Genomic DNA, 26,328 nt, shown 5'->3' on the forward strand with positions numbered 1-26,328 from the left:
ACTATATATAACATATCTTTACTAATCAAGGATGGTTTGCTGCATTGTTTAGACTTTGCATGTTGTATAAACGAGCATCGACATTTCAGAGTGTCCTTATCTCTGTCGCAAATGTTGCAGGTTTTGTAACTGCCTTCAATTCTTTTAAATCTAAACCATTTGCAGATTTTACTTTGCCATGATTTCACAGCAATCAGTTGGCAAATACATACATGGAATATTTTAGCCTGTAACAAACTTACAACAACATGTTCAGTTTTTCCACTTTGTGAACCTATTTCTTAGTGTTGAGCTTTCAGCAGCCTGACTTGAGGACTTCTGCTTTGATAACTTTAGTGGAATCTGTGTGTCAGATGTAAAAGGTTTGTATGTTACTTTTGTGGCTTGATGTGTTGATTTGTTATTGATGCAGGCTGGGTTGTCACTTAAGATGTCCAATTTCATTTTCTTTTACAATATAGTTGTTTAATGGTTAATTTTAGTTGTGTGAATCATTGGTTAGGGTGCTCGCTACAGCTTAGGCTGTATTTAAATGCATCCTGGTTGCAGTTTATGGACTGAGAAGTTTTAACAATTAGAGCTTTAGATCTGATCTAAGTCTCCTTTTTGAAGAACGATCCTGTGCGTTTTAAGACCTTTTCACCAATGTTTTGGGTCTTCTGACCTCAGCAGGCAGAGTGAATTCCTTAAAAGATTTAACAGTAGGTGCATTATTGCCCGTTGCATTTTCTGAGTTTCTTTTTTTTTTTTTCTCAAGCTACGGAATAAGCAACAGAACAAAGTGATTTACATAGAAATGCAAAGACCACGCAGAATGTTCTTCACATCTTAGATTTCCTCCAATTGCAGACAGTACATATCAGCCATGCAAAAGTAATACATGGTATTTGTAAGTGCCGGTGCTGTAGAGGACACTCTCTCATGCCTGACATAATTTTATTATAATAAATAACATTACAAAACAAACATAGCAAATTTCTAGCTAATGATATCTGTAACACTACAATTACAGCCCCTCAAAGCCTCGTCCAGCAATGTGGATTTGAGTTTCTTAGCACATTATAAAAACTTTCTATAACATTTGCGTCTACAATCAGACTAAAATAGTATAATTTTTTCATGCATAATAATGACTGTTTAAGGGTTAGGAAGGCGTCTTGCACTAATACCAAAAATTGTAACCATTTTCTTAGGGCAGATCCTGCCATAAACTTTATCTAGAATCCTCGATAGACTCCAACAAAAAGATAGGGGAACATGAGGAGCACCCAAACAGGGCATCTTGAAAGGATGCCATATACACTGACTTTGGGTGCCTTAAAACCTTACAGGGCACCAAGCATTGGGGTCACACAGGGGGATGCAGCGCCTAGCATCTTCAGAGTTATGATTTAAGAAAAACTGTTACATTTCCATAGTAGAATCTCATGAGGATGTTATGTGCTGGCGGTGCGACCCTCAGAATGATAGGAAACAAGACAGAAGGGGCTTAAACAGGGCCCCAGAAATAACAATGGGTGACTTGCTATCAGGTAGCTAGGGGTGTTTCATACCTGTGATTTGTGATAACAAATATCACCCTAGAGCTATTAATGTACAAAGTACCACAACAACAAAATATGACATTAAAATATCAGACAGGAGGTCGCTGCCAGCTTTTTGGGCCCAGATCACTGGCTTCACACTCCTCTGACAACACCAAATGACCATCTAGAGACAAGGAGAGAAAAACATTGTATTTCCTGGAACCTCGTTTTGACGCGACTCACGATTCTTTCTCGTGGCAGCGAGTAAAGTTTTGAGTCGTAGGGTGAACAGGCTTTTGGTTAAGGTGTAGTTGTTCTGAGCCCTGTGGGGAGGAGAGTGTTAAGTGAGCATGTGGGCTGGATTTTCAATCAATCCTTTCACACCCATGCACCCCTCAAAGTCACTGAGAGCCAGCACAATTTATTGGAAACCATTCTAGGTTTTGCACGTAAGGGAACATAGTGACTTATCATTCTGGCTTCTGGTAAACAGTGGCCTGACACTCAGATAAATGAAATCTGCCAAGGGAAGGATTTCATTTATACAAAATACTGCCATAAAGAATCGGCTCAGTTTGATCAGGAAAAGAGTAACCCACAATCGTATGACTGACAAGTGATATCATCCATTTCTGCAGATGAAGGAAGTTTGTTTTTTTAAATTAAAATGTCCTTACAGTATACGGCGCTGTATTTTATTCTCAGATCTTTATTTAATTTGTCACATATGGCAAACCAAATAAAAGTAATGAAACCTGAATCTTTTTTTCTTAGAAGCCCCACTTCCTTTTAATGTTTATCCAATGTATGGTTCCATATGCATGTAGACTGAACATATATCCCATTTATGCACAATGTAAACATATATTGCAGAGTAGGCACTGACAAACTGGGGATTATGTTGTCATTTTACAAAATTAACACAATCTAAGCAAATATACATTTTCAATGATTCCACTTTTTTGCAGGTATGTATCTGCATTCATGGATTACAGCTCCAATAAGCATCAACAGTCAGGCTGATGGTTTTGAAGGTGGTCCACAAGGGCTCATACACATCTTTTAATTTAGCCCTTAAGTTAGGCCTTGACAAAATCCGAGTGCCATGGTGACTAGAAACCTCTTCCTGGCGCCCAGGGTTATGCGGGGCAATGGGGTAAAAACTGGCTGCGGGGTATATCCTGCACCCTATACTTTCCTGCGGGTGTGTGGTGAAGAGGGTGCTGTGAGGTGCCCAGCAGGGTCACATAATGTGCCTAATGTGCTGGATTCGCAATGGCAGAAGATAGGCAGCAGTGTTAGCTAGTGTGTGTGTTGTTGGTTAGTGTGTGCATGTGTATAAGAGTGTAGCGTTACCATGTGTGGTGGTGTATTACAGTATGGCATTAGCATGAGTGTCAGCGTATGTGATATGTTGGCATGTAGTGGGGTTAATAGTGTATGGCGTTGACATGAGTATAGTATAGCGTGTGTGTTACTCTATGGTGTTTAGTGTGTGTAAGAATAATGGATAAACATACAAGCTTGTGTCTTTATGGTGTAAAATACCCCTTGTCATGAAAGGGTTAACCACAATACTGTACAAAGTGGTGCAGCAATAAAGAAAGATGTTTTATGCTGTATTGCCTTTAACTGCATACCAGGGGGTAATTAAAATAAAACCATTGTTGGGGAAGAACAAAAGTTGGCTCCTAAGTCTTTTTGACTGGCTCCTAGATCCAAACCAGATTTGTTTAACATTATTTTTGAGAAGTAGACACCCCATGATATCTTAAATGCTGACATTTTAACTCTTTCCATACACTAATTCTACTGCTAGCCTTTGTCAAAAGGTTGTGGTAGTAACATAATTACCCAAACAAATTTACTTTGACAAAGGCTGATGGTAGTATTAGTATGTGTAAAGTGTTGAAATACTTTTGTCGTCTCTAAAACAGTGTGGCAGTGTGGGTTTTTTTTGTTTGGGGAGGGGGGATGCTTTTCTTTTCTTTTTATTGGTTCCAGAATGGGAATGGCCGAACAGTTCTGGCATTTAAATCCCCATTGAATGTAACAGCGCTCTCTTACTGCACCATTACATTATATTCAGCCTGATTGGTTTACTCGTAGGGAAAGAGTAGATAAACTTAAAACACTTTTTCTCCTTGTGTACCAGTTTATTTTTAAATTATGTGATTGACTCTATTGTAACAGCACCACAAAATGTGCTGGTGCTATAAATATAGGTGTAATATCAGGATCCATAGTTGGCTATTATATGCACTTATATGTCACTCACCTATGTCGTAAGCATATATGTTCGCTCATTTTACTTAAAGGAGACGTTCCAAACTGAGAATTTGTTCCCATGATTGTTTTAATACTGTGCTGTATATAGTAATACAGTTTAGCCTTGACAAAATCCTTTTTTTTGGGGCTCCTCTCATTTTGGATGGCAGGTTTGCAGATAAAGGCAGCTTATTGACACAGGAGGAGATAAAGCCAGGCTTTTGTCAGTGTTAGGTTCTATACAGCACTGTTCTTTATTTCCAAAGAGAAAATATTTATCCTCGCTGACAACACTAAAGAAGTCCGTTGCTTTGTAGACTTTTATTAGTCAGAATTATTAGGCAGTGACCAATGCAATGTTTATCACAAGCAGAGTGAGAAGTCGGGGTATTTGGTAGATTGGTGTCATGAGCGAAGACTATGGGCCCAGCAGAGACAGTGAGGAGTATACGGGAGTGCAAGGGTTAACACCAGATCCCTGATTACCTGTTTCTTTTTGCAGTAACTAACAAATCGACCCCCAGAAATACCTCCTACACCATCACCCCGGTACACAACTTGCTGCCGTCAGATGGAAGGCCTTATATGTGGGCATCTTAGGTTACCTCAAACAACACAATCACAATATAAAGTCATTGACTTAATACATGTATAATTACCGATATGCAAGTCCTTGTGAGGGGTTTAGATGGCAAGGTTCTACATGAAGTTGTTAAAAAGATTCTCATTACTAGAGACCCATATTTTATAGATAAACCAGAGGCCAGACTGAGCGGGGAGACTGAGGTTTAGCCTAACAGGTGATGACCCACTCAAGACCTGTCAAGGACACCAGTGAAGGGTTTATATGAAACAACTTAACTGCGTGTTTTAGGAAGCCTTTACAGCCCACCCCCTTATTTTATTCTAATCTTAAAATACGATGGCTGTAACTGCTTGCAACATAGCCCTTCTTGTATCGCATAACAGGAACACCTCACCCTGGGCATGTTTGGTATCTACCAAAAGAATAAAACCTGGGTGTTCTGAACATGTATTTAATCTATACTTTCTTACCAAACAAAATCTGGCACGTTCTCCTATTTGATGTTATCTTGCTGCCCCCTGGGTAACCCACCTCAGAGCAGATGCCCCAGTTTTTGACACTCTGTCTGATATCTGCTCATTGAATTTAAGGCCCAGGCCTGGTGTTAACTTCGCAATGGACTGATAAAAGAATATCCTTTATGCCCATGGATCAAGGACTACAAAATATATACATACCGAGTTTAGCCTTGTGCTTGCCGGGGGCCTGACCAACTCATGTATTGGTAAGACAACTGGTGATAAGACAACATACAAATGGCTAATATGTATCTGAAACCATATGCTGCACCTAGAACTGTTACTTAAAAAATATATATGATTAGGATTTATATTCTAGATAATCCTGTGGCAGTTTTAGCGTTCTTTTTTATACTGGTGCTCTTCCAAAGCCAAGGTATGTCCTAGACAGCTTCCATTCTTCTGGTATGTTTTTTTTTAAATTTCCATATAAACATATAAAATGTGGAATTAGCATTTACATATAAACATTTCCAAAAATCTTTGTTTTTTATTGTATAGCAGTGTATTTTCAGAGACTAAATAGGAAAGTTATGGGTTGGAGAGGCATATGGGGGGGATTTTCTCTTGCTTGAAACATACTAATTCATTCTAGACATCAAAACACAGTCCCATAGAATCTGTTAACAAAACATATTGCGTTCTTTGTTCTTGGGTAATACAAAGCCTGCATTTAACAGCTGTTCCCTGGCATCTTATTCAGTTTTCTGTTCTTAAGCTATGAATGAATGCCATATGCTATACTATTCCATTCATATCGGTCAAGTGTCCTTTTTTCCATTTCTCTTTATAAGGTGTCTCTTTTAAAATTTAGATTTGTAATATAAATACTTGTGCAAAAACAAGAACCTGAATTACTTGTATCCTATTTATCCTATTTCTTCTATATTGATATCAGTAAATGGATACATTCTACAAATGCACCTTGTAGGCTTCCAGGATTATTACAGATTTCCATAATTTATGGTATTCTGGTTCTTAACTTTAGACTTTGGTTTGTTAATTCTTAGGAATGGTTTAGGAAACTATATGCTTGCAACCCATGATTAATGTGTCATTTGCATATGCGACACTTAAGCATCTCAGTTGAGGGAAAAAGGGGGGTCTAAGTAACTTGCCCCCAGCTATTTTCTATATTGAAGATGTATGTATAAATTTATAGCTCCTGATATATGCCACTGTCACGCAACACCACGATATGTGTTCAGCAACATCTCTCAAGTACAGTGATACCCCCATGCATGGTTTTGCCTGGCTGTTTGGGGGGGCAAAAGGGCTGCATTTGGGGCATGCAGACTTTTTATTGTTGAACTTTGGCATTTGGTCATCCACTGCCCATGCCCTATTTGGTACATCTTTGAGCCTTTCACATTCAGTGTGCTGAATAAATCCACATATATTTTTGAAAACTAGACACCCCAGGGTATTTCAAATGCTGGTATTTTAACTCTTTGCATGCCGTCTTTTTCCCCAAACTAAATAACCCTAATTCTGATAATCTTTCTGGGTACTGTAGTCCTCCCATTCCCCTTATTACTCTGGTTGCCCGTCTTTGAACCCTCTCCAGCTCCACTATATCTTTCTTGTACACTGGTGCCCAGTACTGTACACAGTATTCCATGTGTGGTCTGACTAGTGACTTGTACAGTGGTAGAATTATTTCCTTGTCGTGGGCATCTATGCCCCTTTTGATGCACCCCATGATTTTATTTGCCTTGGCAGCAGCTGCCTGACACTGGTCGCTACAGGTAAATTTACTGTTAACTAAAACTCCTAAGTCCTTTTCCATGTCAGTCGTCCCCAGTGTTTTCCCATTTAATACATATTCCCAGCCTGGATTTTTCTTCCCCATGTGCATAACCTTACATTTATCTGTGTTGAACCTCATCTGCCACATCCCAGCCCAAGCCTCCAACCTATGCAGATCCATTTGTAATCGTGCACTGTCCTCTATTGTGTTAACCACGTTACAGAGCTTAGTATCGTCTGCAAAGATTGATACTTTACTATACAATCCCTCTACAAGGTCATTAATAAATATATTAAAAAGAATAGGACCCAAAACTGACCCCTGTGGTACCCCACTAGCAACAGTAACCCACTCAGAGTATGTACCATTAATAACCACCCTCTGTTTCCTATCACTGAGCCAGTTACTTACCCACATACACACATTCTCCCCCAGCCCAAGCATTCTCATTTTATGTACCAGCCTTTTATGTGGCACCGTATCAAATGCTTTGGAAAAATCAAGATATACGACATCCAGCGATTCACCCCGATCCAGTCTTGAGCTCACCTCCTCATAAAAGCTGATCAGGTTAGTTTGACAGGACCGATCCCTTGTAAACCCATGCTGATATGGAGTCATACACTTATTTTCATTGAGATACTCCAAAATAGCATCTCTTAGGAAACCCTCAAACAGTTTACACACAACAGAAGTTAAACTAACATGGCCTATAATTCCCCGGGTCACTTTTTGTCCCCTTTTTGAATATTGGCACAACATTTGCTATGCGCCAGTCCTGGGGAACAGACCCTGTCACTATAGAGTCCTTGAATATTAGAAATATGGGTCTGTCTATTACATTACTTAACTCCCTTAGAACGCGGGGGTGAATGCCATCTGGACCTGGTGATTTGTCTATTTTGATTTTGTTTAGGCGGCACTGCACTTCTTCCTGGGTTAGACAGGCGACATGTACTGGGGCAGTTATCTCATCCTGCTGTATATTACCTGGCATTTCATTTTCCTCTGTGAATACAAGTTGTCAATAGATCTCAGTGTTGCCAGTTGCTCCTCTAGACTCAGGATTTGTGCTTCCAAATGAGCAACCCGCACAAATCTCGCACAGCAATATGCACCCTCGAAGCGCTGATCAAGGATTGCATACATTGAGCAAGATGTACACCTGACCGCATTGTCAAACATGGAGGACATCTTGGCAATGGGGATAGCTCAAATAACTGGCAAAAACAGACAGTAAGGTGCAATATATATATATAAATATATGGAATCACAAGGATGTATACTTTACCCTCCTTCTTGCTTTTTAACTCCTTCTTTGCTTGTAACTCCTCACTTAGAGATGTCACTTAGGAGATTCGCCCCAGCTCAGGATTCGCTTGTGTGTCCAAGCTAAATGCAACTGCAAAAGCCAAGCAGAACTCAGAGATAAGGAGTTATTTTCAAAGCATGTTTTATTTAATATGTGCCTACACATTGGTGATGTATCTCCATCTGTTAATTGTAGCCTAATAACAGAGGCTTTTTCAGTACATTTGAAATCACAAGTTTGTTTTACCTGATAAATTACCAGTGAATATTGTGGGGGAAAAGGGAGTTTGACCCAATACGTCTGAATTGTGTGTTGGGGAGCAATATCTTTATAATGTATTCCGTTAAAATCTGATTCTTGGCTATTCAACTGCCATCTAATAGACGGATATTTAATGCATTCTTCTACTACTAGCACCACATTGGTTGATGGACTATTTTTTGTATCCTCTGCATACTCCGACTACATACTGCCTTCTTACCATAGTCAACCTGTAAATCTTCTTTTATTTTTTTTTTTTTCTTGTAATGCTTGGATGCAAAAGTTATGTGTCGCCTTGTTTGGAACTAAATATCCCCAGCATGCATCAATCCTCCCTGTTTGGTTGCCCATCCTGTTAACATCTATAATTTGTGTCTGTGATATTGTTTCATAGGAAATGTAATATAATAAGCTAGTGTTTTATTAGACTAGGCTAAAGAAACTAACAATGCACCATCATGCAAATTTTGTATTAATGCAAGAAGTAGAAATGTTTATTTAAAAACAAAATAGCTGGACACTTCCTATCGATTAAAAATGTGGATTCCCCTTTAAAATTGCTTGGAGACGGAGGGATTCATTCCCTGGACAGGTTTATTATTGTGTTTTTTATTTATATACTATATCGCTATACTGTGAGTGTGAGTTTGTACACAAGATGTGGTTTCACTTTCCTGACTTCATTTTTGATTATGAAGCATCAACCTTGAGTTTCAACTCCAAAAATAGCTTTGGCCCAGTGTAATGCATATCTAAATAAATTAGTTGCCTCACTGCTTGTAGTATGGAAAGTGAAGTCCAGCCGAGCCATTCGTGCAGTCGGAATTAACCAGAATGACCGTTCATAAGAAATTAAACGAGTTTAAATCACAGCTCTACTGCTTTAGTAAATAAGTCCCAATGCCTTGCTATGGGTTCTAAGCCACAAAATTGAAAGAAATTCTATTCAAAATGTTTATTGGCAGTTTTTAAAGCAAATAGACTGTGCTTGGTCCTCTAGAAAAAACATGTATACCTGTAAAGAAGCATTTCAAGTTAGTTTCCTGAAAGACATTGATACCACAGCTATTGTGAAGTATAGCATTTATAGTTACACAGCCAATCTAACTTAAGCTTTTCAATGATAAAATGCAACTATATGCTGTGAAATCTATTGAAAAGTATTAAGGTCTTGTTTAACCACTAATTTTACGTAAAATAATTTCTACTTAATTTACTAGATATGTTTCACATAGGTCTTTTTATAATGCTTTTAGAGATAAGCAGACTAAGCCGAATTTGTTTATGCTAAAACAGAAATTGGAGCATATACCTAAAATGTTTAAATGTTTGTTTTTCATTTAAAATATATTTTATAGAATACTTTTGTTTCATAGATACTTTTTTTTTTTTATATAATTTTATACAGTTTTTAAAAATGGAACTTTATTTATAATTTTTCAGGAGATAAATCTCCCCCTAAACTTGAACCATCTGATGCATTACCTCTACCTTCAAACTCGGAGACTAATTCAGAACCGCCAACTCTCAAACCAATAGAACTCAATCCAGAGCAGAGTAAGCTATACAAAAGAGTCACATTTGATAACGAATTACGTAGTACTACATTACAGACTGAAATGGTAAATGGACACAACCCAGAACATTTACTTAAGGACAGTAATCTCAGTGAGTCGTCAGATTCTGAAGTAGCGGAATCATCAACTGATGTTAACAGACGCACATCCATTCTCTTCCGCAAATCAAAAAGTGTAAGCCCCCAAAAGCCTGCAAAGAACACTGAAACCCAGCCGAGTTCTCCACAGCTAGGGACCAAAACATTTTTGTCTGTAGTCCTTCCAAGGCTGGAGACACTTCTGCAGCCAAGAAAAAGATCACGGAGTACATGTGGAGATTCAGAAGTGGATGAGGAGTCCCCAGTGAAACGTTTGGACTCAGGTAAACACGTTCATTTATTTCTCTCATATACATAAGTTAAGAACAATATCATGGATACTGTAGTCTTAAACTGATGGATATTTTATCCTTTCAATATGTATTTATCAGCCCACAAAATTTTATTCATATGCTTTTTTTTATTTATTTTTAAAAAAGACTGTCTGTGATGTTGCTCATTTTTTTCTGCATTTGTTAGTTATACATTATTAAAGTGATAACGTAGATGGATGTTTCCAGGCACCAGTATTTTGCTTCCATTACCTTTTAAGAGACATTTAAATCAATTACATCATTCATAATATTTCATTTGCATACCATTTTTATTTAACTTAAATGTCACTGTGCATTTAGTAATTAGTAATGCTACCAATTCCCCAACCAAGGAGTAGTGACTCAACAGATTTATCTAGAACTAAATAAAAATTAATATAAATCATATACATTAAATGTCACTTAGCTAATATTCTAACATAGTTCAAATATTTTCCAAATGTATTATGGATCAGAGCCTTAATATAACAGGTCTTTATACAGATGTAATTGATAGGGCTTCTGATTGGTCAACTAGGGCTGTATTGAATAAGGTAACTGCAAATCATAACACACACATTAAATCACCTAAATATATTTAAGATGTATCTTTTATTCTGTATAAGTACAGCACATAAATGTATCCTATTATGTATCAAATATAAAAACAAATATACATACAGTGGATATAAAAAGTCCACACACCCCTGTTAAAATGCCAGGTTCTTGTGATGTTAAAGAATGAGACAAAGATAAATCATGTCAGAACTTTTTCTACCTTTAATGTGACCTATAACGTGAACAATTGAATTGCAAAACAAACTGAAATATTTGAGGGGGGACTCACCATCACCTGGTTGCATAAGTGTGGATACCCTTAAACTAATACTTTGTTGAAGCACCTTTTTGATTTGAACAGTCTTTTTGGGTAGGAGTCTATTAGCATGGCACATCTTGATGTGACAATATTTGCCCACTCTTCTATGCAAAAGCACTCCAAATCTGTCAGGTTGCGAGGACATCTCCTGATGGTCAATTGGATTCAGGTCTGGGCTCTGGCTGGGCCACTCCAAAACGTTAATCTTCTTCTGGTGAAGCCATGCTTTTGTGGATTTGGATTGAGCTTTGGGTCGTTGTCATGCTGAAAGGTGAACTTCAGCTTCCTAATGGACGCCTGAAGGTTTTGTGCCAAAATTACCTTGTATTTGTAACTGTTCATAATTCCCTCCACCTTGATTAAGGCCCCAGGTTCCAGCCCCAAAGCATTATGCTGCAGTGTTTTTGTGCCAAACATACCTACCATACATATGGCCAAATGGTGCAACCTTGGTTTCATCAGACCATAACACATTTTCCCATGTGTTTTTTCAAACTTCAGCCGGGCTTGGATGTTTTTCTTTGTAAGAAAAGGCTTCCATCTTGCCACCCTATCCCATAGCCACTTCATATGAAGAATACAGGAGATTGTTGTCGCATATAGCACACAGCTAGTACTTGTCAGAAATTCCTTTAATGTTGCAGTAGGCCTCTTGTAAGCCTCCCTGACCAGTTTTCTTCTCGTCTTTTCATCAATTTTGGAGGGACGTCCAGTTCTTGGTAAAGTCTCTGTTGTGCCATATTGTCTCCACTTGATGATGATGTCTTCACTGTGTTCCATGGTATTTCTAATGCTTTGGAAATTCTTTTGTACCCTTCTCCTGACTGATATATTTCAACAATGAGATCCCTCTAATGTAGGGCTGCAACAACTAATCGATAAAATCGATAATAATCGATAATGAAATTCGTTGCCAACGAATTTCATTATCGATTAGTTGAATCGATTTTTATCGATTATAAAATGAGGGTTTTTTCAGAGCAAACGCTCTGAAAAATACCCCTCATTATATAATCCGTTTTAGTGACTCACAGCAGCAGCAGCTCCTACTTACCAGCCCCTCCCTGTAATCACTGTGACAACTGGCCCCGCCCCCTTCCTTCTCCCAGAAGGCCAGAACCACATGGCTGTGACACTCATCTAACTGTAAGTATAACATTAATATTTGGGCTGCTGAAAGTTAGGGGAGGTGGGGGTTAATTTAGGGGCAGTTATGGTTAATGGGGTGTTTAGGGTTAATTTAGGGGCAGTTATGGTTAATGGGGTGTTTAGGGTTAATTTAGGGTAGTTGTTTTGATGGGGTATTTAGAGTTAATTTAGGAGCAGCTATGGTTAATGGGGTGTTTAGGGTTAATTTAATGATGGAGACTGAGGGTTAATTTGATTAATTTAATAAAGTTAACTTAAGGTGCAGTTAGAGATAAAGGGGGGCCAAACTAAGGGGAATCTAAATCCTGGGGGCAGTGAAGATTAACCCAGTACTTATTTAAAAAAGTATGGTGTCAGTGTGATGCAAACAGGTCTGTGACTCTATGAGGGGACTATGAGATATCTGGGGGGTATAAGGCATATCAGGGGAGGACGGAGTGACATATCTGGGGGTATAAGGCATATACATTAAATAAGGCATATGTGGGGAGGGCAGTGTGGCATGTCTGGGGAGGACGGAGTGGTGTATCAGGGTGTATAAGGCATATCTGGGGCCACAGTGGCATATCTGGGGGTAGACTGGAGTGGCATATGTGGGGAGGGCAGCGTGGCATGTCTGGGGAGGATGGAGTGGTGTATCAGGGGGTATAAGGCGTATCAGGCACAGTGGCATATGTGGGGGTGGAGTGGCATATGTGGGAGGCAGCGTGGAGTGGCATATGTGGGAGGCAGCGTGGAGTGGCATATGTGGGAGGCAGCGTGGAGTGGCATATGTGGGAGGCAGCGTGGAGTGGCATATGTGGGAGGCAGCGTGGAGTGGCATATGTGGGAGGCAGCGTGGAGTGGCATATGTGGGGGGCAGCGTGGAGTGGCATATGTGGGGGGCAGCGTGGAGTGGCATATGTGGGGGGCAGCGTGGAGTGGCATATGTGGGAGGCAGCGTGGAGTGGCATATGTGGGGGGGCAGCGTGGAGTGGCATATGTGGGAGGCAGCGTGGCAAGCCTGGGCTCAAATGTTCATAAATTGGGGGGGGGGGGCTGGTTGGGAAATAAAGACAAGAAATGTATTTTATCAGGTTTTTTTTATTCTGCTGTTTGTATTTAACATCATTTGTTTATTAAATTATTTTAAATAAATGAAAAATGTACATTCATTTTTTTATCCGATTAATCGAAAAAATAATCGGCCAACTAATCGATTATGAAAATAATCGTTAGTTGCAGCCCTACTCTAATGCTTTGGAAGCTCTGTGGACCATGGCTTTAGCTCTGAGATGCAACTAAGCAAATGTCGGATAAATCCTACTAGAACAACTGAACTTTATTTGTGATTAATCAGTCACTTTATTTTTAACATGAGTTTGAATTTGATTGGTTAATTCCAAACACAGCCACAGCCCCAGTTATAAGAGGGTGTGCAATCGTATGCAACCAGGTCATAGTGAGTCCCCCCTCAAAGATTTCAGTTTGTTTTGCAATTGAATTGTTCACGTTATAGGTCACATTAAAGGTGGAAAAAGTTCTGACGTGATTTATCTCTTTCTCGTTCTTTAACGTTGCAAGAACATGGCATTTTAACAGGGCTGTGTAGACTCTTTTTATATCCCTTTTTGATTGAGGGTAGAGGAAATACTGATATAAACACCTCACCTTTATTCCAAACCAGAACACTGAGCATCTGCAGTTTAGCAGATAAAACAGCTTTCTGTACTTCTATTTTCTGTCCTTGGTGGAAACTGCTACTCACACTAGAAGCAACAGTTATAAGGATTAGAATGGCACAAGATATTTTATCTGATAAACTGCAGCAGAACTGGAGTAAGAAAAAACAAATGGTAAGTACTCATCAAATAGCATAGAACACCAAAAATAACTTGGCCCCTTTTTAAATTGCAACTATTCCACAACTATTAAAAGTTGCCAGCATTTGAACTTCCTGTGTATGTATTTGAATAAAATGTGATGGTCACAGCATTAGGAAAATTACCTATAGATAGCCCACCACCACTTGAGTATGAGCAACAATCAAATATATACTATTTAAGTATTGTGCTTACAGATTAAAACATATGTAAGAGCAATATATACCAAATACAAACCAGCAATGTGTATGTGGAAAATATTATCACTTGCTACAAGGAACCACACAAATGTTATTAAAATGGTTTGATACAGTCTGCTTTGTTAGGATAGATTGGGAGGAAATTGATTCAGATAATAATGGCCAGTCAAAATCTCATACTGGCACTCTGGTCCCATCTAACTAAAATAACCTTTCTGTAGTGTAGTAGGGTTGTCAGTCAGTGACACTTTCCCCATCCTGCATATGGAGTGGGTCACATTTGATCATTAGTATCTTGACTGAAAAATAAAATAGAAGACCATGCATATGTCTTGTATATGACGTACAGGAACCAGTAGTTTATTGTGGCTGTTCTGTTTCCATGTAACAAAATATGTAAAGATCTCTTTATGCTTCTAGCTGATGTTACATGGGGGGCATAAGGCATTTCTTGAGGCAGAGTGCTCAAGAAATGCCTTTTAACCCTCTATACGCCACTCTGCCTCCAGAAATGCCTTATACCTCCCTATATGCCACTCTGCCCCATAATATGCCTTTTAACCCCCTAAATGCCAGAGTGGCATATAGGGGTATAAGGCGATTCTGGAGGCAGAGTGGCACATAGGGGGTTAAAAGGCATATCATGGGGCCCAGTGGCATATAGGGGGTATAAGGCATTTCTGGGGCAGAGTGGCAAGCCAGGGGGCAGATGTGCATAACGGGGGGGCAGGTTGAAAAAAAAAAAAAGGAAATAAAAACAAAATATTTTTCTCAATCATAGCTTTTATTAAAAAAACAAACAAAAAACTGTTCACATAGTTTACATGAATTAACATTTACTGGTAAAACTTTTTTCCTATAGGGTCGTCTTATATTCAGGCTTTTTCTTTTTTTCATAAATTAATATTCAGATTTTGGGAGGGTCGTCATATAATCAGGGTCATTTTATAATCTCGCAAATACGGTATAAGTTACCTGAGCCCCTCTGTACTACAATTCTCATGACACATTCAGAAAGTTGCTGAAGATCATTGGAGCTGTAACCCGCAAAGGTTGGTGTTTGCATAATTGGGGGACAATATATAGATGCCTAGATTGGTAAAATTGTGACACGTGGGTTTCATCTTATTTGTGCGTACACTGTCATATGGTGTATGGTTAGGTACATTTTGAGGTTGATCTGCATGTATGAACTACATACATCAATCAGCCTTAACATTATGATCACCTGCTTAATATTGTGTAGGTCCCCCTTTTGCCACCAAAACAGCCCTGACCTGCCGAGGCGTGGACTGCACTAGACCTCTGAAGGTTGTTCCGTTATCTGATACCAAGGCAACAGATCCTTTAAGTCCTGTAAATTGTGACGTTGGGCCTCCATGGATTGGATTTGTTTGTCCAGCACATCTCACAGATGCTCCATTGGATTGAGATTTGGGGAATTTGGAGGCCAAGCTAAACACCTTCAATTCACGCTTCTGAAACCATGTCTGAACCATTTTTAGACACATTATCATGCTGAAAGAGGCCAATGCCATCAGGCAATACCGTGTTCATGAAAGGGTGTACATGTTCTGCAACAACGCTTAGGTAGGTGGTATGTGTCAAAGTAACATCCACATGAATGGCAGGACCCAAGCTTTCCCAGCAGAACATTCCCCAAAGCATCACACTGCCTCCGCCAGCTCGCCTTCTTCCCATAGTGCATACTGGTGCCATGTGTTCTCCAGATAAGCGACGAACACGCACCTGGCCATCCACATGGAGTTAAAAGACAACGTGATTCATCAGACCACCTTCTGCCATTGCTCCGTGGTCCAATTTGTACGCTCACGTGCCCATTTGTAAGCGCTTTCGGCTGTTGACGGGTCAGCATGGGCACCCTGACTGGTTTGCAGCAATGCAGCCCCATACGCAACAAACTACGATGCACTGTGTGACAATTTTCTGACAACTTTTCTTTGAGAACCAGCATTAACTTTTTCAGCAATTTGAGCTACACGGGCCAGCCTTTGCACCCCACGTGCATCAATAAGCCTTGGCCGCCCATGACCTTGTCACCGATTCATCGCATTTTCCTTCCTTGGACCACTTTTAGGATATGCTGTGACCACTACAGACCAGGAATAGCCCACGAGAGCTGCAGTTTTAAAGATACTATGATACAGTCTATCCATCACAATTTGGCCCTGTCAGAGTTGCTCAGATTCTTACGCTTATCCATTTTTCCTGCTTCTAACACATCAACTTTGAGGGCGAAATGTTCACTTGCTGCCTAATATATGCCACCCACGGACAGTTGCTATAACAAGATCATCAGTGTTATTCACTTCACCGGTCAGTGGTCAGTATTATGGTTGATCGGTGTATATGGGATAGTTTGCTAAGGGGTGGGTACATTTCACTTTTGTGTATGGCATATACTAGGAAATAACTGATTTTCTTTTTCTGTTATGTCATGTGCTTAAACTAGGCATTTTAACTTATCCTGGGGGGGGGGGGACCACATCCCTATGTTATAGATATTATGTGAAAATTGGTCCAGCCTTCCGAGGGGAAAATGTGTTCTCAAAGGATTAATGTAGATATATTCAAAAACAATAACCCAGATTATATTAAACACTGAAGTAGTAGTGTAGTTACCTATTTAAGGTGAAATAATGGGAAAAACTAAGTGAGATCTGAGGAATTAAAGGTGCATTGACACATTTCCGTATACGATCAACTAATGGAACTTCTCATACTTTACTCAAATCCCTGTATTGTTAAGTAAATAGTACATCTTTTCTAAACCATAGTTCTTTTGGTTACCGGTTACAAGTATGTGGTGAACCTATAGGCTAGGTGAAAATTCTGTTTGGAGACTCAATAAGGTTGCTGCTGCTTATACAGCTTGTGTGCATCAATACTTTGTATTCCTTACTGATTGTGAGGTCTGCCAGAGTAATTTAAACATTTCTTGCTCATGCAGCGATTCTTGAAAAATAAAGGTTCCAGGTCATATAAAGTTTGTGTTCTTTGGCAGGGCTCAACAAACCCCTTTCTGGCACCCAGGATTTTGCAGGGCTATAATCATGAATCCGGGACCCTATGCCGTGTGCCTCAGGGCCTCCGCCTGACTGCTTCCCCACAGCACAGCATAGGGTGCTGGATTCACGATGGCAGAAGATAGACAGCTTTGGGCTGATTTCCACAAGGTGGGAGGGAGAGTATTGTATGTGAGTGTGTGTATATCTAATATAAAATATATAATGCTAGAGTGTATGTATACTGTGGTGTCAGAGTTGGTGTGTATGTGTACTATAGTATAGCCTGTGCGTGTGTATACTAGTGTCGGTCAGTCAGTGTGTGTCCATAGCGTTAGTGTTTCGTTATATATGTATATTGTTAGCCAGTGTGCGTTTGAGTGTGGTGCTAGTGTGTATGGTGTTTGTTACAGTATGGCATTAGCATGAGTGTATTTCAACAGTGTTTTCAGTATAGGGTGTTACCATGTGTGTACAGTTTGATGGCAAGTTTTTCACTTTACAGTCTCTAACCGATTAGCTGCACTCACTACCTTGTGCATGATGCCTTGCATTTACTTCCAATTTGTTCATTGTGTTAGCTTATGCAAACTCTTCTGACATTAACTAGTATGAGAATTGTTAAACGTACGTACACGTCCCATAGTGAATAGTGTACCCATATAAGCTATATATTGGGTTGTTTTTTTTTGAAGGAGAGGGGTCTTTCTTTTCATACCATAGTTAAATAATTACCTGAAAATTTAGGGTGAGACATTTAGTAAAAACTAGCAAAAATTAGAAAAAAACCTAATTTTTTATATATATTTTCCTCTCTGAATCATCACAAAATTAGGTAAAGAGATGAAAAATCCCCTCCAAATGTATCAGTTCAGGTGTCCTGATTTCGGTCACAGCCCGTCCTGAGGTAAGTGTTTGGTGTCGCTGAATGCCTCCTGATCGAGGCATTCCAGCGACACCATTGAAGTTTAGGAGGTGATCGTTGATCGCCTCCTAAATGCTTTTAAAACGGGCGTCCGCCCCGGGGAGGGGCCAGACATTTCCCATGATGCCGATCTCGGTGTTGCTGAATGCCTCGACTTAGAGGCATTACAGCAACACCGTTTAAGCTTAGAAAGTGATCGTTGATCACTTTCATAGCTTGTTTAAGTCTCATGACGTGTCAGGCACGTCATAGGTCGTTAAGTGACCGTTTTGCATGACGTGCCTGACCCGGCAATGGACGTTAAGGGGTTAATGTTTCCACCCATCAACACAATTTGTGTGAAATGATTTTTTTACTCTAAATAGGTATCAGAAAATGTCTCGCTACCTCCAATTGCAAGCACCTCTAAATAGAAAACAAAACTCTACAGGCAACTGTCTTATAACTTAACAATATCCTCAGGTTGTGATTGGTTACACTGGCTTAAGAGGACCACAGGGGTGACTTGGGCATCTCTGACCATCGATGCTGCCTTCCTAACCATGTAGTGTGTGCTTCCTTTATAAAAATTCTTCCACTGTATGTCCAACTGCTGCTGCACCTGGGGATGAATCTCTGGTGCCCTGCATCCCAACTGCCTCTGTGAATGAGGTTTTGGCATTCCACATCCCAACACTTTTGACTCAACTGTCCCGCACATCTGTACTTTAATTTGCTGAAGTGGATGAGGCTTTGATGCTTTGCATCCTGGCTCGTTCAAAAGCAGTAGTTTCTCTTGTACTGCATCTCTGAACCTCTACCTATTCTCCTCTGCATTCCTTTATAACAAAGCCCACCATCTTGAGGACTCAGCCCCAATGATGTTACATTCTAGTAACCCACAAAAGGGTCAGTCACCTGTTCCATAATAGTAATGGAGATACTGGTGGTCCATCCACACTATGTTGGTGTCCAGGTTGTAGTTTGGACCATCTATGTGGAGTTTCAGATCCCACTTGTACCACTAGTTTTTGTATTTAATTTTATTTAATACAAACTGGAAACGATAAAACAGGTGGTGATGCCTGTTTTTAGAAGATTTTAAAAATCAGAAAGACGATAAGCAGTACGGAGACGCAGCGCAGGGCGACACACGTTACAGTACAACTTCAGTTAACAGAAAGCTCAATAATACAGGAAAAGCGGTGTACATTTACAATTCCAGACATGGCACTTGTGGCTAGCACATTAGTGGAAGCCTGGTGGAAATGGGATAATCGGGGTGGGTGAGGGGGAGAGTGAAAGGGGTTGAGAGAAATGGGGCTAGTCCTCGGCCTCTACACTGTCCTTAAGAGAGTGGTCTCTCAGCAGGCTGTGCTCCCTCCTCAACACCAGGCGGAATCTGGCAAACCATAGAGCATCCTTTACACAGCACATGAGACGCCAAGCATCATCAATGGTGCTCTGTGTGTTCCTGGAAAAAGTCTGTAAAGTACAGAGTGGTAGGACAGGTACTTTCTCTTGATAGAGTCCTTGAGTTCCAACTCCAGGGCTCTGAACAAAGCCTGTGCAAACGGACACTGCTAGAACAAGTGGAGGCCCCCCACTGCTGCCACTAGTGTAACAGGAACTGGTTGGGATGGTGGGTAATCAACATATACAGGCAATGGCAAAGGATTATGTAGAGGTCGGCACAACACTAATCACCTTTAAATCACCTTTGCCACTTTTCATAGTTACTCTTTTTACGTGATTCCCATTTTGGTAATGGGGAAGTCCCATGGGAAAAATGGATCTTCTTGAGTGTAACAAGCAGCTGCATTCAGTGGTTTAGGTTAGCATTGACACCAAAAAAAGAGGAATTTATGCCAGTGCTAATGAAATCCTGCTTGTAAAATTAAATATTTTCCTCCATAGACTTTAAAACATGTTACATGGTAACTTGTGTTTTGTAAAGTTCACCTCTGTGTTCATCATAATCATTGTAACACTGATGCACAGAGAGAGGGTAGGGCATTAATCTGGGCATCCAAACCTCTAGAAAGCAGAAGTCAACCAACCATAAGATAAACTGATGGTAGAAAATGCTTGTTGTTGCTTTTGGAATTTTTAATGAGCTGTAACTTGTGTATAATTCCAAGTCAAATTGGAAAAAAACTCTTAAGATTGGCGCTGGCTTTCTGTAATAGTTAAATGTAATTGCGTGTATCTGCTTATTCTGCAGGTCTCTCAAATGGCTTCGGAGAAGGAGAAAAAGAAAAAGACTTTGATCTGCCACGAGGACGGAAGGTTGAGCCTCGGAGAAGATGTGCTTCAGAATCAAGTATCTCTTCAAATAGCAGCCTGATGTGCACTCCACCAAGGTGAGGATGTTTTACTTTGGCTGTTTCTGTTTGTAGCATTTCTGGTATCAAAATAATCATACTGGTTATGAAGTTAATTTGCAAAAACCCTAGGATACTTTTCTTGCTTAGGGCGTGGAGGCCATTATTTTTTAAAACGGTTAGAGAAACAGCTGCCAACTCAAGCAACTGTATAATAAATTTAATGATTACTATTTTCAGAGGTTTTATTCAGAGATACAGTGAAATGTTATGTAGTGCTTTCCCTTCCATGATTAGAGCCTTGAAAGCCCCTATATTATTCATTATAGTCTCTTTTACTGAGCTTTGCGTATTTTATTCATATATGCTGTACAGCGTAGCTTCATATATATATATATATTTCACTAACTACCCCACAATTACCTAGCCATCCAATTTCACTACATCTTCTCTAGAAGTGACTTGCTTACTTTTTAGTGTCCATAGAATGAAAATGACAAATAGCTCTGGATTGTTTATTTTTCATAATATAGAGTGATAGCTTATTTTATACTTAAAGAACCTAGTGTTTAATACTTGTATTTGTGTGCTAGTTTTAGTTTGCCCAAGTGCGGTAAGGGCAAACCTGCTCTTATACGGCGCCACACCATAGAAGACAGAAGTGAATTAATATCATGCATTGAAAATGGCAACTACGCAAGAGCAGCAAGAATTGCAGCAGGTACTTAATCTTTCATTTGCTTTTTACTTTGGCGTGTCATTTGGTGAAACCTATTTAAAAATTAGAATATTCTGTAAAAGCCTTGAGCGTATTATTTTAACCCTTAGTGGTTTTTTTTGCAAAATAGGGAAAAGCAATTGTCACTTTAACAACCCATTCTCTGCATTATTAAATGTGGAACATTGTACTTATTACTGATTGTCATCACTTGCGTGACAACTCATTTTCATGAACCGGTATTCTATGAAAGACCCTGTAGAAAACCATACAACCATTTTTTCTTCAATAACTATTGCACTGCACTTTTTTGCAAACTTGGCTTTGAATGATTTATATCTGATTTCTAAGTAAGTGCAACATACACTATATGATTTTTTTTGTGCATGAATAAATCATATGAAAGAATAAGGAGGGAAAAAAGTAGAATGAAAAACATTTAAGCCAATTGTTTTAGATCATCATATAAGCATGAAAGTAGAACAGTAACACTTCTGAATATCCTGGAAACTGGAAAATTTTATTTGTTTTCAGAAGTTGGACAGACAAACATGTGGGTGTCTGCAAGTGCAACTGCATCATTTCTTGAACCTTTAAAAGTTGTGTGGGCTAAGTGCAGTGGTTATCCTTCTTATCCAGCACTGGTAAGTATTATGATATATACTAATATATGTGTATATGTAAGAGTAATCCAAGTGAAAGCATACTTTTGTTAGAGCAGCCTTATTCGCAACCTAACGTAAATTATGTACACTAGAAATATGATGCATTTAACATCATAGTGCTTATAACACCCATATATTAACCATACCTTCCAAAGACCATGATCACATAAAATGTTCATGCGGAATAAAATGAGCAAACTGAGTGTGTTTTAGATACATTTTTTTAGATAATTAATAAATTGCTGGTGTTGAGACCATCAAATCTAACATTCCTGACCCACCTTATTTTAGTTGCAATTATGGTATATTGCTAGTAATGGTACTTTTTTCACCTATTCTCCTCAATTTAACAATTATGTAGCTAAATCCTTAATCAAGAAATATCTTGACTCATTCATATTTTCATCAGTAACACTTAAGTTACTAACAAGTCTGTACTTTTTATAAAAAAATAAACCTTCTAATCTGCTAAGGTTTATTTGCTAAAGACACTAAAGTGTGCAATAAAACGGCTTTGCAGGTTCAGGATACAACTCAAAGCTTCTATTTTATTGTACTACTACATGTTCTGTGTTATCGTTGCCAACCACATATAGTCAAAAGGACTCCAGTGGCCAACAATGTTCCATCTAATTTTTCTTAGTTGGCGTGCGCAGAAAATTTCTCTTGTGCAAAAATTTTGTGCGCACAATATCCGCACCGCATAAAGTTTCAAAAAAATGTTTTGTTTTTTTTTCTTTTTTTGGGAAAAACTGTTGTGCGCACAATTTTTGGACTTGTGCGCTCTCTAAAAAAGCTATGTGCGCGCGCACAAGCGCACAGCTTAGAGGGAACACTGGTGGCCAACCATGTTTCATATGTGGTTGCACAGTAGGGTCCTTTTTATAAAAGAAAAAGTAAATGTCTGTTAATGCACCGTTGACCTTTTGTGTATTATAGTTCTCATCACAGTCGTAATCATGATGGGTGCTGTAACCCTCAGAACCAGGTGCACCAGAGGTGCTAAAAGTGCCATAATTTGACATGTTTATTTTCTAGTTCTATTTTATTTCCAGTTATGGGATGTAACACCGGTATGTGTGCCTAAACTGTGCTGCGTTGTGTACTTTCACCTTTATGGTGCAATCAGCATGTGTACAGCCACATGTTGGATACATTTATTAAGGGGAGCAGGGAAACTCTGAAGGAGAGCGTGTATCCGTTCTATAATCGCTGCTTTGACTGTTTCGGCTTAACCTTGCGGCTTTTTTTGGTACTAAAAGATTAGGAAATAGAAATCATAAAATAACTATAGAACAATATTTTCTCTTTCATCAGATTGGAAAGCAGTGTCTACATTTTAACTGGTTTGTAAAGTTTATAGGTTTTGCAATAGCTCCATCTAGAGGACTCTTGATTTCTTGTAGTTTAGACTGGTTTAAATAGTGTTCGTTTGGAATATAAGACCTGCTTTTTGAAGTGTTTGGCAGTCTTTTTTTTCCATTTTGAAGGGCTAATCCATGTTCAAATGTTTGTTACAATGCCAGTAATTTGCAGTTATTTTTGCTTCTTCTAACTAATTTGGGTGGGTTGTATTTTCTTTATAGATAATTGACCCTAAAATGCCACGGGTTGGCTGTCATCACAATGGTGTTGCAATACCAGTACCACCGTTGGATGTATTGAAAACTGGAGAACAAATGCAAACAAGGGCTGAAGAAAAGTTGTTTTTGGTTTTGTTCTTTGACAATAAAAGAAGCTGGTAAGACCTTAAGATTATATAATAACCTCTTTCTGTTGTATTATAGTAATATGTTAGTGTATTTCATAATTCCAGTAAGTATCAATAAATTCTAATCTTCATTAGCCCCTTCGCTAGCCCTTAATGCTTTGTGTCAGAATTCTGGTATTTGATGCCGAAGGATGTAGTACCACACCCTGGCCTTTTACACATCGGCAGAGATAAATTAACCTGATAAATTGGTGATCGGCAAGTATGACAGCCTCTGTAAAAGCCGAAGTTTTAGCAGTTTGCTCTTTTGGAACGTTCAGGTATGTGTTGACACAATGCCAAGGAGGAAAGGCATTAGCAAAGATCTTAGAGAAGCAATTGCTGCTGCCCATCAACCCGATTGAAATTCTGCATCGGGACTTTGAGAGCTGTGATAAACAATGAATTGAAGCAACACTGTAAAGAAAAGTGTGCTTAATTTTAGCCACAATGATGTGAGACTGTTGTACTGAACACCTTATTGCTGCTAAAGGTGGTTCTACAAGCGAATCATAAGGTGTACATCTGATGTTGTATTTACCGAATTATTTGACCTGCTAAGGAACAGATGATTGTGAAAGAGGGTGTGCTTTCTTTTTCACATGGCTGCACATTAAATTAGGGTTGTGTTGTAGAAACAATGATTTTCACTATGCTTTCCTGAATTCTTGCTCTCCCTGAAACTCATGTGTATCCAAATGTTTAATTCATGGCAACGTAAATAGTAAAAAAAAATAAATACAAAAAATTAAGAAAAGTAAAAAGTTATGTTCTCTCACTGTACTTTCAATGAGAAACATTTCATCTTGGGCAGGTAGAGATGGATCTGATTGACTTATATTATATTAAAAAATGTACTTATTGCAATAGTTCTATGCGGCTTATGATAAGTAATTTCAGACAAAGTAGTTTGTAATTTTAAAAGTACATATTACATTCTTAAAATCCTCAGTGTTCAAAATAATTAGAATAATCAATGTCATTTTTTCCCATGTTACTTTAGGCAATGGCTTCCTAAATCAAAGATGGTTCCACTTGGGATCGATGAAACCATAGACAAGTTGAAAATGATGGAAGGGCGAAATTCAAGCATTCGCAAAGCTGTGAGAGTGGCTTATGATCGAGCCCTTAACCACTTGAGCAGGGTTCAAGGAGAATCTGTTAGTGACTTCAGCGACATTGACTAATGAAGGTGCTACAAAGAAACAACATGCCTCATGTACTCTAAGCTTTACTTCTAACCTCTTCCTCTGAAAGAATGTATTGAAGATACAATTCCGAATCACTGAATGGATGAATATGTTCTATTGCGGAGCATGACTTTTGCTGCCATTCTATTGATTTTATCTATTTCTTGTAGTTCAGAGGAGCTTCCACTAAAGTTATTAAATGTCATGTTTATAGTGTTCATAATCTGTACATAATGTATATTGGGAAACACTTAACTTATTTTGATTTTGAGCTAGTTCTTAAATTCCTGTTGAATATTTTTTTCTTATTTCTCAGTGATTTTGTTTTAAAATGTAAAACATTGGGTTGAGCCTTAGCACCACTTTACATGAAATGGTTTTGTAAAACTGCTGGATTGGGGAAAATAGCAATGTTTAAAATATATTTAAAGAAGTACTGCTACCTAGTGTGTCCATTTGTCATATTTTGACTACTGTATTTAAAGGAGTATTTTAAAGGATGAAATTTCCATTGAAAAGGGTGCAATGTGCTATTAAATATGAATTTATTTTAATGTACCTGGCATTTAAATGTTAAATATTGTATTTGTTACTTATCATGCTTTGTTTAAAGTTCTCCAAACATATTTTACATAACTACAGGATTTTACACCATATACTTATTGAACATTTTTGTAGATTTTTTTCTACAATATTATATTCTAACAGCATATCCAGTATAGAATCTTAATTTGCTTAAAAAAAAGCATGATAATGCATCAGAACTTTTCAGATTTTTCATTGTTGCACTCACTTTCTGCCCAAAGTTGATTTTTTTTTTTTTACATTTTTTAAGTGACTTTTTGTTTTTGGTTCATCTTTTGGAGAAAAGGGTTTTGAGCACATTGTTCTCTTAAAAAAAAAAAAAAAAAAATCCCACTACCTTTTCCCCAGAGATTTTATTTTTTTTATATACATATATATAAATATATATAAATGTAATTGTATATGTGTCTGAGCGGTTTGTTTAAATAGTGTTAATTTGCTTTAAATTGAGAATTTTGTCGAATTAATATTAATGTTTTATTGAAGGCACATACATACAACACTTATATGCATCAAAATCAGTTATGAAATATGAAATTACATTTGAGTGGGGTTTTACTTTTTTTTTTTTTCTTTATCTCTATAAAAAAAAAAAAAGAGGGGGATTTATGTAACCTATTTAGAAATGCTTGGTAGCAATAGACCTTTGGATACATTTTGTATGGTACATGTCATGTATATAGAATTAGTACTATTTTTATTTTTAAGACTTAAAGCATTATGTTAGGGATTCTATATATAATATATATGTATGGTGGGTTTCCAAAGCTGCATTTTTATATAAAATAAAAAATTGAGATTTTGATGTACTGAAGCATTCTGGTGCCATAATAATTTAAGTATATTCTGGCTTTTCATTGAATTCTGTATAAACCAAACAAGACCGAAA

General features: G+C 38.4%; 1 protein-coding gene across 6 annotated transcripts in view; it reads left to right on the forward strand.

Annotated features, from left to right (window-relative positions):
* The window catches only part of LOC149302859 (bromodomain-containing protein 1-like), a 32,013-nt gene extending 7,162 nt beyond the window's left edge, over nucleotides 1-24,851 (forward strand). For 4 of the 6 annotated variants that reach the window (XM_089482035.1, XM_089482037.1, XM_089482034.1 and 1 more), the window contains exons 7-12: nucleotides 9,668-10,159; nucleotides 20,432-20,570; nucleotides 21,125-21,252; nucleotides 21,784-21,893; nucleotides 23,501-23,655; nucleotides 24,668-24,851. In XM_089482035.1, coding sequence (XP_089338161.1) covers nucleotides 9,668-10,159; nucleotides 20,432-20,570; nucleotides 21,125-21,252; nucleotides 21,784-21,893; nucleotides 23,501-23,655; nucleotides 24,668-24,851 — 1,208 coding nt within the window. Of the gene's footprint in view, nucleotides 1-9,664; nucleotides 10,160-20,431; nucleotides 20,571-21,124; nucleotides 21,253-21,783; nucleotides 21,894-23,500; nucleotides 23,656-24,667 lie in introns of all 6 variants that reach the window. The other 2 variants (XM_089482033.1, XM_089482038.1) reach the window with 2 other exon arrangements.
* Nucleotides 24,852-26,328: the final 1,477 nt, after the last annotated feature.

The sequence above is a fragment of the Sceloporus occidentalis genome, unplaced genomic scaffold (assembly GCF_023333645.1).
Source record: "Sceloporus occidentalis isolate IW3139 unplaced genomic scaffold, rSceOcc1.0.p SCAF_17, whole genome shotgun sequence".
NCBI lineage: Eukaryota > Metazoa > Chordata > Lepidosauria > Squamata > Phrynosomatidae > Sceloporus > Sceloporus occidentalis.